The following is a 14,133-nucleotide window of genomic DNA, read 5'->3' as shown; positions in this document are numbered from 1 at the left end:
CGTAATGTATCAGTTATCAGGACTTCTTCACATTCCAGTCACATATGGAGCTTGGGCATGGTTGTTTAAATTACCTCTGTGCGTCCTGTAAGTCTGCTAATTTCATCCTCACGACACCTGTGAGAGCGATAAGTGGTGGGTTGTAGTATATTGCTAGATTCGAGGTGTAAAGCAGCTTCTTGAAACTTTCAGAGTGGGCTTTATCGGAATAGTTTCCGTCTATCTTCAAAGTGTGCCAGTTCGGTTTCTTCATGGATCAAAGAAGCATTGAATGTTGGTGTTGCTCTTCTCTACGTGTTTACAGTACCTGCTGCCAGTCCTATTTGATACGGCTCCTACACACTAGAGCAATATTCTCGGTATCGTCACATGAGACAATTGTAAACAATCATCTCTGTGGACTGATTACATCACCATAGTATTCTACCAATGATGTCCCAAATTGTAACGCCCAGAGATTTGTATGAATTAACTGGTACCAGCTGTACTCTTTCATTGGTGACTATAATTTTTTTTATCAAGATCCTATTCAATATTTGTGCAGAATTCTTCAGATAGTACCTCATTATAGATAACTGCACCATCCACGAAAATTCTAAAACTATTAAATTGCTGCAAGACGATTAATATATAATAGAACCTGCGAGTCCCAATACACTTACATTGTTCACACCAATTTCTCTGCATTGAAGGTAACACGCTGAGTCCTCCCTAACAAGTAAATCCTCAGTTAAGCCACAAATTTCGCATCATACGCCATATGATCTTACTTTTGGTAGTAAGTGTGGTTATGATACTGAGTCAAATGATTTTATCGAAAATCCGAAATTACTGCATTTATCCTACTGTCTTGATTATGGCTCTAAGGATCTCATGAAAGAAATGTCACTATTTTTGAAATCCATACTGATTGGCAATGAGGTCATTCTATTCAAGGAACCTCATTACGTTTGAGCTCAGAATATGTTCAAGAATCCTATAACAAATGGATGGCAAGGATATTTATTATACGGTAGTTTTGTGAATGACTCCTGCTGCTCCTCTACTTGATGGGTGTCTTCTCGGAATTCTCCCAACTACTGGACATTGTTATTTGTGATAGATATTTACAATTTATTATTGTGTTATTTGTAGAAGGATTTTGGTTAAGAGGGGGGCTAACTTAGTCGCAAATTCGGTGAAGGATCTGATAGAGATTCCATCAGGTTCTGGAGCCTTGTTAAATTTCAGCTGTTTCTCAACACTAGTGACACTAATTCTACATCTATATCTGTCATTGTCACAAATTGGAGCAATACCCCACAGTACCATCTCTAAACAAACATTTCAGAAAACTAATTCAGTTTCTGATTTTTATTTTCTATTCTTAATTTCTGTCATTACCCAGTCTACGAGTGTCTGAACACTAACTTTGGTACCAGCTTCACATAGAACCGGAATTTCCTTGGTTTTGTGAGAGATCCTTCCTATTCTATTACAATAGTCTTAGTAGGAATCAAATTATGAAACATCCAGGATGGAATGTGACAATATTACGAAAAGGAAACTTGCAACTCTGCATAGAGCGGAAATGCTGAGTTGCAGATAGGCACAACAACAAACTCTCAGAATTAAAGCTTTTGGCCAATAAGGCCATTGTCAACAATAGACGACAGACATGCATACACGTACACTCCCCTCCCACACACACACACACACACACACACACACACACACACACACACACACAAGAACGCACGCACGCAACTCACACACACGACTGCAGTCTCAGGCAACTGAAACCACATTGTGACCAGCAGCACGAGTGCATGGTGGGAGTGGCGCCTGGGTGTGGGGAGAGGAGGAGTGGCAGGGTGGTGGACAGTGAAGTGCTACAGGTTAGACGGAGGGCAGCAGAAGGGTGTGGATGGAGGGGAAGTAGCAGAAAAGTAGAGAAATAAAAAGACTGGGGTGGTGGTGGCATGATGTCTGGGTAGTGTTGGAATGGGAGCAGGGCACCTTGCTGGTTGTGTGACGGCAGTGACTAACAAAGGAGGACACCAGGCAGGTCGTGGGAACCTTTGTCAGTCACTGTCTTCACTCATCCATCTCCTTCCCTGTTCCCATCCAGCACTACATAACCGTCATTCCACCACGAAAGACAGTGTTTCTTTAATAATGAGAGTCATTTTGTTGTGCCTAACTGTGACTCAGTAGGCTTAGTAGGTTGGCCGGAATTTTCTCTCATCAGCCAAATACATTTAGCATCTTCCTACATGTAGGGCTACGTTTTGCCTAGCATTCATTGACTTTTTCTTTAGATGTTTCTTTCAAATGAATGCAGACCGTGGAGTGTCCCTCTTATCATGAACTGCTTTACATACCTACCAAGTGCACAGCTGACTGTTCTTGTAAACCTCAACCACAATTTTTGTACATGTTGTTCTCAAGAGCTAAATATTTCGAGTTTTGTATTCAAACAGGTCACAATTGCTTCTTTATCTTGTTTGCTGAACATATATGTATTTTGCTACTTGTTTTAGTGGCCATTTGCATGTTGTAAATCATGGTCATTGATACTAGTTTCCGTGTGAGCTTCCTCAAAGAGGTATGGTCATTTTGAAACTATCAGGCGCAACATCATGAGTGGGCTCCCAAACAGACTGTTTTAGGTAATCATCAGACAACTCATTTAGAAATGTTTCACCAGAACCCCACCCCTTACTGAACTGTCATTTAACCAATTAACATCTATTTCAACAATGAGAGAGTGAATTGGAAACTTATATAACAGTGGTTTAGCCTTCTGCATAATGTTTGGTTGCATCTGGAGAAGGTCTAGAAGTTGACAGAGGGACCTGATTCCAAATTAATGCCCACCATGATACTGAGTCTTTCCCAGAAAGCCTCACACGCAATTTATGTTTCTGTTTTGGTTGGTACAATTTGTTTGTTACCTGTGGCAAATGCCATATTATGTCAGTGTATATTTTCGATACAGGTTGAAAGATTTATCAGTGTCTCACGGCTGTAAGTTCCGCGTTTTCACCAGCTTTCTGTATCGGGTATTATGTGAGCTCTACTGGGGCAGCTTCAAACCCTGGCACGTTGATATCAGTGCTTCGGAAGTTAGCCACTGGAACTCCAATACTCTCGCAAGTATGTGACACTTGTTTGGAAATATTACTGACACTTTCAGGTACCTATCGTTATCTGGACTGGACGAAGAGTAGTCTAATCTGAAAACCGTTGTGTCCACTCCGCACCCAAACAGCTACCTGAGCAGCAGCCTCTGATGTGTACCAAACACCTGACCCATTTAGGGTGTCCATAGAGTACTCAACCCCTTGATGCTAGTCCAAGAATTTTCAGGCTGCTTTGTCCCAGAACCTTCGAACTCTGAGTCAGTCGTTCCATTCGATTCAGAATGTGGGATGCACGACCAGTTTTGCACTGCAGCAAATTGTAAGTCTCACTGAAATTAAAGGCCAGCTTTGTCAACCTTCTCTGCCATTTGAATGATCCAAGTGTGGCCGCAGAGCACAGTCAGCAGCTGGTAGCGCCCAGCTCTCTCAGCAGCTGCCTGAATGGCCTCTGTAGCATTCTGAATAAGGCTCCCAGCCATACACACTGAGTGCACTTAGTGTTCCCTCACATCGCTTTTTGCATTTCCCTAAGGGATACATTCACTTGCCATACATTTGAACTTGCTACTGTTCATAGATCCTATCCTTTTAAGTTTGCCTCTTCTTGACACGGCACATACCACGTTACTCAGCAGCTGAAGTCAGTCTCACTGACTCAGTTTCGATTTCAGTGGAAGCCTGAGCCTCGTATTTGTTGGTTATGGTGATGAGTACCACGTGCTGACTCCTCCCCGGTCCCTGCCTCCACCGTCCATGCAGCCTAGTACTACCACTAGCAGACCGGTCACAGCCAAGTGCATGGGCGGTGACAGATCATGTACCTCGTGTAGAAGTGACAGCAGGATATGATAGTGTGAGGTACCTGTGGTATATCGGATACATGACTGTTGGTAACTCTCCCGAAACACCCACGCACAGCAGCTTGCAGGCGGCTGATCTTAGCTTATGAACGTCGGCTTACTCTTCCCGCGTTCGAGGAGAGTGTTCATAGCAGGGCTGCAGTGTGACTGGTGTAATGTCTTACAGAACAGTAAACAAGTGTCATTAAATAAAGCCTAGAGATTCATTTTTATACTCTGGACCAGTTAAGCTCCAAGTATGACTAGTTACCGTTAATATCTGAAGCAGTCCGTACTCAAATCGATGTTTCCTTTACAGCCTCAGTATCACCTTCTATAAACGCTACTAATCTCCTGAATTTTTTTAGAGGCTGTAATCGAAAACAAAATCAAGATAATAATTACTTTGCGGTGAATGCAGACAATGGAACACGACATGCAACTTACAACAAGCGCTACAAGAACACTGATTTTCTACGACATACGTAATTCTCATCACTGGTAACTTATTAAAATTCTCAGAAATTTATATTTATTCACGTTGATATACAATGAATGAAGGGATAAACGTATCATAGAATGAGATTGCTACTCCGGAATTTTTATTGAGGATAAATGCTGCTCATAACGGATGCTATAGCACAAAATTCGTTTCTCGTGGCACACAGCGTACGAAAATATGGAATATAGTGCGACACAAACACGGATTTTGTTACAGTTAACACGAATATGTTGTTTAAAATTGATATGAAGTTTTAGGACGTGATTTTTAGAGGTGAATTTATCTGACACATCTGGTTTTACTCGGACACGAAGGAAATGGCGGAACTTGGCTTGCATACGAAATTATGAGTAAGTAGCCAAGGGAACTGCCGGTTTCTCCATTTTGCTGGTTTCGTGTCACATTTGGCACTTGCGTGTCAAAGACGAAGTCTGCAACATCAGTAAGTCTCTAAAAAAAAAAAAAAAGACGTACAGTGTGCAGCATAATGCAACTAAAGGCGCTTTGGTAACACTCTTTGAAAATTTTACTATTACGTTCCGTAGACAGATTGCTTTTATCACTGTAAGGTTATATGGAAGATACTAGATGATTTTTTTCTACGACGTACAAACACTAGGGGTTCATCAGTCAGGTGACAAGGAACAAAAATGTTCTAATGATGTCCATAAACGCATGGTTCCCATGACAGAGACCATTTATTCAATCATACTTTGTTACAGAAGCTGCAGTGCAATACCACGCAGCCATACTTATAGAATGCATTTTTTGCTCCTAGAGGGTCGTACTGTTTCTCGCACGTCATGACCTAACATGCATGAAATCATGAAGGACGTACCCGAAATGAAGAGACACTAGACATGGAAAAAAATGTGATTAAAACTGTCAGTAACAGGCAATGGACCGGCCTGTACGGGGTAAGCCAGACGACCGTGTGGTACATTCTCCATGACGATTGTTACTACCCTTATCAGTTAGAGCGCGTGAAGGGGTTACTAGCGACAGACTTCCCACATCGGCAGCAGTTTTGTCGTCGGTTGCTTCACCAGGTAACCATGATTCCAGGGTTTGTGTCATCCGTCCTATTCACCGATGAGGCCAGCCTTACGTGGAGTGGCATCTTCAACTTTCATAACAGACATCTGTGGGATAGTATGCAGAACCCCTGTGGTACGATGACAGCTAATCATCAGCATCGGAGCAGCCGGAATGGGTGAGCTGCGATAATTTGCGACCGTATTTTGGGACCAGTGTTCCTTCCACGTCACCTAACAGAGGGGAATCATCGGCTTTTCTTACGGCCGTCTTGCTGTAAGAAGTGCCGTTGATGATTCCAATGGTTATGTTATGATGGTGCTCCAGCCCACTTCGCCATTAACGTCCGGATGCATCTCAAACGTGTCTTCCCAGGTTGAAGGATCGGACGAGAGGCTCCAGTTGCATGGCCTGCTCGTTCACTGCATCTCAACCCATGCGATTTCTGGTTACGGGGCCACCTCAGAAGTATCGTGTACACAGGGGACATTGCAGACGTGGAGACACTGGAGCAGTGTATTCATCCTGCCTACGGCGCTGTTCGTATGCAGCCTGGCCTATTTGAACGTGAGGGACGGAGCACGCTACTGCGCGTATACACGCATGCGTTGAGGCACACGGAAACCATTTTCATTACGTACTGTAACTGTCGTTGCGTGGTACAGCGAGTATTAGACCGCAGTCTTTGTGAATAATTTGTGTCTGGTGTGGAAACCACGCGTTTCCAAACATAAATTCGTTAGACCTTTTTGTTCTGTATCCTCTCATCGATCAATCCCTAGAGTCTGTATACGGTGGTAAAAACCATCCTGTGTACGCTACGTGATGACTAAATGGCATTCGAACTGGAGCTTCCTAGAACACCAAAAGCGATGATACACTGATACCCAATGATGTTGCGAAGTTCGCTCGCACTATCCTTATGTCCGCCATGTGACCCAAAGCAGATACCCGAACAAGGTCACTCCGGCATATACCACGGGTGTTATACTACTGGCAAAGCAGTAGCGCGGGACGTGCGTATTGCCTGTCATCCAGGAGCAATGAACAGTACTGAATACAAGTTTGTGTGACCCTTGGACGACACAGCTTCCTGAACAAATGAGATATCACATTATTAAGATTAAATTAGTGCACAATTATTTTACATCATCTATCGCTGTTTTAAAAATAAAAGCTCGATATATTCAAGTAGCAATCTACTGTGTTTGAGTATGGCCGCCGCCCCACGGCGCCTTCGTGGACGTCTCAGACCACCAGATAAGACTGCCGTGATTAAATAAAATAGCACCAAATGAACCCCGTGGACCGTGAGGTGTTTTTAGTAGTAACGGATCAAACACTTACCTGAGTTGTCGGTTGTTAAAGTAGGCAAGGTGACTCCGGTATAGGATTCTGAAAAAGAAATTCGCAAAAATCACAATAAAAAAAATTAAACTTATTGTTCATTATTTCACAATAAATTGTTATCCATTATCATACTCAGACTCTTATGAATCCAACAAAGTAATAATTTTACCTGTAACAGGAACTGGGTGACTGTAGCCAGTAAATATGACCACCGCCACAAAAATGCGGGTGAACCAACTGAAGCCTCTGCAGAACATGATGGAAGGTCACAGGTGTCGGGCCAAGTAAGGAACTTTTCTCTCAAAATAACCTCGCCAAACTTGCAGTCTGCTGATCAACCTGAAATTTTACGAACAAGTGTGACCACAAAACACATTTTTTTGCCACTACCTGTCTAGTAAATAAAGTAGATTAAATTAATTTGGATCCCATCATTTTACAAGGTGGATGCCACTCCGTTGTTTCGAAATACAGTGTGATTCACGAAGAGATGCAAATATTTTAATATGTTATTCTACAAGTAAAACTAAAGAAAAAAGTTCAAGTAAACATAGATCCGCAAATGCATGGTTACCAAGTTACGGCTAATAAACGATTTGCCTGAACTTTAACAACTTAGCTAATATGAAGCCATCGCAAAACTGACCGAGGTTACAGTAAAGGACGATCTCCATTTATTTTGTGGTTATTGGTCTGGTGAATCTAATAAAACATGCCCCACATGTGTATCTACAGTAATTTTCCAGGACATCCATAGAAGCAAATAAGTAGTTTCGTAAAATTTTTAATTTATTACAAAATTATTGAGGCTTTCGTGGCCACTTGTTGACAAACTGCCTATTGGCTTCTGTCTCGGGTTCTTCAGCCAACGTTCATCTAATGATTTTTCTGACGTTTCGCCAGCACGAGTGGCTGGCATTGTCAAAGCTTCACCCTCCACTGCCAATGGTGGAGGGTGTAGCTTTGACAATGCCAGCCACTCGTGCTGGTGAAACGTCAGAAAAATCATTAGATGAACGTTGGCCGAAGTACCCGAGACAGAAGCCAATAGGCAGTTTTAATTTATTACTTGCCCCAATTTTGATTTTTTTAGCACGACCGCTACGGTCGCAGGTTCGAATCCTGCCTCGGGCATGGATGTGTGTAATGTCCTTAGGTTAGTTAGGTTTAAGTAGTTCTAAGTTCTAGGGGACTTATGACCACAGCAGTTGAGTCCCATAGTGCTCAGAGCCATTTGAACCGTTTTTTGTTTTTTTAAATTCCAGACAACTGCCCAAAGTTTTCAACAGAAGTTGCAGAGAAATTAATTTTGCAAAAATGATGGTAATAACGTTAACTGAATCTGTATGAACGTGTCAGATTATCTGCTTTTTTTAGTGTCATAGCACACGTGAATTCATCTTAAACCAGAAAAACCAAAGCTCAGTGTTAAGGGAATAGTAAAGTGTACATACAGTTTCATAATACATTCACAATAAATGTTCAAAAATGTCTCCACTGAATTCAACGCATTTAGCTGCACTTGTATGAACAGATTTCGTTGCTCGTTTCAGTTTCACAGGGTTGTTCTTAATTTCGTCTGTTGCACTCACAACGCGAGCAAGCAATGCCTCACGTCTATTCACTCTGTCCTCATAAACTATGTCTTCACTCAGCCCCATACACAAAAATTCATTGGTGTTAAATCGGTCGATCTGAGTGGCCACAGACGTGTAGCACTTCGACCAAGCTATAACTGGGAAAAATGTGCTTTTAAATGTATAGTGACGGGTTGGTGGAATGTGGAGGCGCGGTCATGTTGGAAATGCATTTGCAGTCGCGTAGCAAGTGGAAGATCTTCGAGCAAGCGGGGCATTTCTCCTTGAAGGAATTGTGAGTACTTCTCTGTAGTTAGACGTGCTGGGAAAATATTTTCTTAGATTCACCACATCAATAACAACAAAATGAATGGAAACAGTGCTTTATTTTAAGCTTGTACAGTTTCGCAATGGCTTCATATTAGCTAAGGAGCTAAATTTCAGGCAAAATCTGTTGTTAGCCGTAACTAAACTTTTGCGTATCTCTGTTTATATGAACTTTTTATTTAGTTTTACTTGTATAATAACATATTAAAATACTTGCATATCCTCGTAAATCAACCTGTATACTGGCTGATCAGCTTAACTGTTTACGTCAAAAACAATTGAAAGCATTTAAGAGATCGTTATGATGTTTGCACCTGATTAAATGAGAGAGACTGCTGTATGAGCCACGTATAGTCCGTTGTCATACTTATATTCTTTGCAGGAGACGGGGATCAACTTCTCTTTTTCAAATGAAACTATAGTACACTACTGGATATTAAAATTGCTACACCAAGAAGAAATGCAAATAATAAACGGGTATTCATTGGACAAATGTATTATACAAGAACTGACATGTGATTACATTTTCACGCAATATTGGTGCATACATCCTGGGAAATCAGTACCCAGAACAACCACCTCTGGCAGTAATAACGGCCTTGATACGCCTGGGCATTGAGTCATACAGAGCTCGGATGGTGTGCACAGGAACAGCTGCCCATGCAGCTTCAACACGATACCACAGTTCATCAAGAGTAGTGACTGGCGTATTGTAACGAGCCAGTTGCTCGGCCACCATTGACCAGACGTTCCCAGTTGGTGAGAGATCTGGAGAATGTGCTGGCCAGGGCAGCAGTCGAACATTTTCTGTATCCAGAAAGGCCCGTACATTACCTCCAACATGCGGGCGTTCATTATCCCGCTGAAATGTAGGGTTTCACAGGGATCGAATGAAGGGTAGAGTCACGGGTCGTAACATACCTGAAATGTAACGTCCACTGTTCAAACTGCCGTCAGTGCGAACAAGAGGTGACCAAGACGTGTAACCAATGGCACCCCATACCATCACGCCGGGTGATACTGCAATATGGCGATGACGAATACACTTTTCCAATGTGCGTTCACCGCGATGCCGCCAAACACGGATGAGACCATCATGATGCTGTAAACAGACCTGGATTCGTCAGAAAAAATGACTTTTTGCCATTCGTGTACCCAGGTTCGTCGTTGAGTACACCATCGCAGGCGCTCCTGTCTGTTACGCTGCGCCAAGGGTAACCGCAGCCATGGTATCCGAGCTAAGAGCCCATGCTGCTGCTGCAAACGTCGTCGAACTGTTCGTGCAGATGGTTGTTGTCTTGCAAAAGTACCCAGCTGTTGCCTCAGGGGTCGAGACGTGGCTGCACGATCCGTTTCAGCCGTGCGGGGAAGATGCCTGTCATCTCGACTGCTAGTGATACGAGGCCGTTGGGATCCAGCACGGCGTTCCGTATTACCCTCCTGAACCCACCGATTCAATATTCTGCTAGCTGTCATTTGATCTCGACCAACGCGAGCAGCAATGTCGCGATACGATAAACCTCAATCGCGATAGGCTATAATCCGGTCTTTATCAAAGTCGGAAAAGTGATGGTACGCATCTCTCCTCCTTACACGAGGCATCACAACAACGTTTCACCAGGCAACGCCGGTCAACTGCTGTTTGTGTATGAGAAATCGGTTGGAAACTTTCCTCATGTCAGCACGTTGTAGGTGTCGCCACCGGCGCCAACTTTGTGTGAATGCTCTGAAAAGCTAATGATTTGCAGATCGCAGCGTCCTCTTCCAGTCGGACAAATTTCGCGTCTGTAGCTCGTCATCTTCGTTATGTAGCAACTTTAATGGGCAGTAGTGTATATGTCAATACGTGGGGATCTACTGTGCAGAGGGGGAGGGGGGTTGGGGGGGTTGGGGGGTTGTTGTGAGGGAGGATGCCAGACGTCGAGGTCATCGGTATCATCGAATTACGGAAGGACGGCGAAGACAGTCGGCCGTGTCCTTTCAAAAGAGCCATCCCGGCATTTGCCTGGAGTGATTTAGGGAAATCACGGAAAACCTAAATCAGGATGGCCGGACGCGGGGTTGAAGCGACGTCCTCCTGAATGCGACTCCGGTGTGCTGAACACTGCGCCACCTCGCTCGGTCGAGGATGTGGGCGTGTCTAGCCTACAGCAGTGGCGTTAGCCGGCTAGACGAGCCTTAGGCGGGTAGGGACACGCCAGCGGGTACTTCCGAGTGTGGTGCTTATGGAAACTGCTCTCTAACAAACGAATTATGTATGAAAAAGTATAATCCCATTTCAGAAACATCATAACTATTATGCTATTGAAGATATGTGCGTGAACAACATACTGAAGGAAAGAGCAAACTCCCGAGCTTTACATGGCTCACGCTTGTTTGCAGGAGTGAGCGCCCACCTCAGTTGTAGTAAAAATGGTGTCGGGAGAACCGAAAGCGTTTCGTGTTTTACGTTTTGCGCAGTGCGGTTCAGTAACAACCGTTGGACGTGACTTTCGTACTAGGTATGGTGTGGATCGTCCTACAGCACAGAGCATTAGGCGGTGGCATGAACAATCCGTAGAAACAGGTTCTTTGTGTAAAGGCAAATCGCCGGGCCATCCCCGAGTGTCTGACACAGACATCGAACGCATTCGCCATAGTTTCGCAAGAAGTCGTCAGAAATCCGTTCGCCATGTAGCTCGACAGCTCAACATGCCGCCGATATCCATCTGGCGTGCGTTGCTTCGACGTTTACACACGAAACAATACAAAATTCAGCAATTGCAAGCTTTTAGTATAGGTGACAAACATAAACGTTTGGAGTTCTGTAATTTCGTTCTTGGCAAGTGGGAGGATGTCAGTTTTCTTCCACACTTAGTGTTTAGTGACGAGACAAGGTTCCATTTCAAAGGAAAGATGAACCGCCATAATGTGAGAATATGGAGTACGGGAACACCACATGAAGTTATACAAAATGAGAGGGACCCTCCAAAATTGGATGTGTTTTGTGCAGTTTCACGGTAAACGGTGTAGGGCGCATTTTTTCCCTTTTTTGGCCGAGAACACTGTTGCAGGAAGTACATACCACGATATGCTTGAGAACGTTCTTATCCCACAGTTGGAGACTGATTTGAACAACTCCATTTACCAACAGGCTGGGGCACCGCCACACTGGCATCTGCAAGTGTGGGAATTTTTAAATCAAAGTATTATTCAACGATGGATCGGTCACATTGGACCAAATGTTTCAGCCTTACATAACTGGCTTCCACGGTCACCAGACCTGAATGCATCTGATTATCTCTTGTGAGGGCCTATGAAAGACTCTGTTAATGTGACTCCATTACCAGCAACAGTGAATGAACTGAGAAATCTCATAACTGCAGCTGTGGAAGCTGTAACTCGAGACATGCTCACTGTACTATGGGAACAATCTGAATACTGTATTGACATTTGCCGTACTTCTCAAGGCCGGCATATTGAACACCTATGAGAAGGTATGAAAAAAAACTAAATTTGTTTTCATCAAAAAACAAAATCCATTTCATTTGTTTATTAGTTTCAGAAATATAGATGTGCCGTATAGGATGATTATTTTTGATGCTCCCTGTACACTGTCGGTACACTGACAGTGGCTCAAAACAGGACAATCTCCTAAACACGATATCATGAAACCATGGATATGAGAGAGATATTAGTGAAGAAATGAGCTCACCGCAACATGGATCACAATTTTGTGATATTTATTACAACGTTTAGCAATGCTTTTGATTACGAATATTGTGATAGGACTTTCACAATTAATAACTATCTCGCTCTTCGAAGTGTCGTACCATATCAAAGCTAAAGATGTTCATATAAAATAAAACCTCAGATTTCACTTATGTAATTTGCTCTGTCTTCTAGCAGCACGATTGTGTAAATGTGACAGTACTCTGAATTGGCCACAGTTGAACGAAATAAGATGGTAGTTTACGTTACTCAGTTGTATAGGTAATCATAATCGATGATGAATACCATAGTTAATGTTGAATACCATTTCATACTACGTTTACTCATAAATGCAAATCGGCGTTAGTAAAATGTGCACTTCAAGTGAAATTTTAAAGAAGAAATGAACAGATGGCAGATTAACACTCCTTTTAAATTAGTCACACATTAATCGTATATATTTAAGTAGCACAATTCTTGAGAGTACTGAACAACGTACCTAAATATGATTTACATTTTTCTTAATATGTTAGGTAATACCATAGCTGATGTTTTGAGTGGCCACAAAGTGATTGTGACAACATTGAGATTATTTTGAATTTAATGATTCGGAATTAAATGTAAAGTACTTATGTGGGACAGCCTTAAATATGAATATTTCTCAGTGTTAAACGTCGAGTCAGTGTTGGGCGATGCCACAGAGAATGTGAAAGGGCGTGGATCACTGCGCGTGTTCTCTTTGCGTCTTTCGGTTCATTCGGTATTTGGTGTTTCGTCGTTCGAGTTTCGGCAGCTTTCTGTCTCGGAGTGTCGTTCCGCTGATCTCACGAGAGGTAGATCTGAATAGTGATCTGGTCGGCGAGTCAACGCGAACTGTTTGTGGGTGCAGAGCGCTGGACTTCCCTTAATTTACTGAGCTCTGCCCCACACCTTTACTTCGTGCAGGATTTGGAATACTCTAAATAAAGTTTCGATGATTTATTTTGGAGAACTTCTTGTAACTTTAGCTTCGTACTAGTGAGAATCAAGGCAGAAATGAAATTACAGGGTGAATATTATTGAAGTGAATGAAATAAAATCGCCATAACGTCTCAACGGTTTGCGTTAGGACGTTAAAACTACGCTGTTAGCCATGGGGCATGATGGTAATTAATATCCGCATGCGTTTGGATTGCTTTGGTGACAAAGCCCGGTTTAATTTGCATGGGTTCATCGATAAGCTAAACTAGCGCATTTGCGGGACTGAGAATCCGTACTCCGCGATCGAGAAATCTCTCCATCCTCAACGGGTCACGTAGTACTACCGAAACCTACGTGAAGGTTTTCGAAAATGATGTCGTCCCCATTATCCAAAATCACCCTGATATCAACAAGATGTGGTTCACGCGAGACGGAGCTCGACACCATCGTAGCAGGAGAGTGTCTAATGTCCTGAAGAAGCACTTTGGGGACCGCATCCTGGATCTTTGGTACCCAGAGGCCCCCGGCCTCAGCCTGGATTGACTGCCATAGTGTCCGGATATGAACACATGTGACTCCTCATTGTGCGGCTATATTAAATATAAGGTGTACAGCAACAACCCCAAGACCACTGCTTAACTGAAAACAACCATACAGGAGGTCATCGACAGCATCGAAGTTCCAACACTTCAGCGGGCCGTGCAGAATTTCGCTATTCGTGGTCACCA

The 14,133-nt window shown here is 43.1% G+C and overlaps 1 protein-coding gene across 2 annotated transcripts in view; it reads right to left on the bottom strand.

The window, feature by feature from the left end:
- The window catches only part of LOC126108734 (ankyrin-3-like), a 111,880-nt gene that overhangs the window by 67,778 nt on the left and 29,969 nt on the right, over window positions 1-14,133 (bottom strand). For both annotated transcript variants that reach the window (XM_049914073.1, XM_049914072.1), the window contains exons 2-3: window positions 7,021-7,190; window positions 6,849-6,896 (exon numbers count right to left, since the gene is read on the bottom strand). In XM_049914073.1, coding sequence (XP_049770030.1) covers window positions 6,849-6,896; window positions 7,021-7,108 — 136 coding nt within the window. In that variant the 5' untranslated portion in view covers window positions 7,109-7,190. The remainder of the gene's footprint in view (window positions 1-6,848; window positions 6,897-7,020; window positions 7,191-14,133) is intronic.

This window comes from Schistocerca cancellata, chromosome 11 (genome assembly GCF_023864275.1).
Source record: "Schistocerca cancellata isolate TAMUIC-IGC-003103 chromosome 11, iqSchCanc2.1, whole genome shotgun sequence".
Lineage (NCBI taxonomy): Eukaryota > Metazoa > Arthropoda > Insecta > Orthoptera > Acrididae > Schistocerca > Schistocerca cancellata.
Note: the sequence above shows the minus strand (reverse complement) of the source record. Positions and strands in the feature narration are given on the sequence as shown.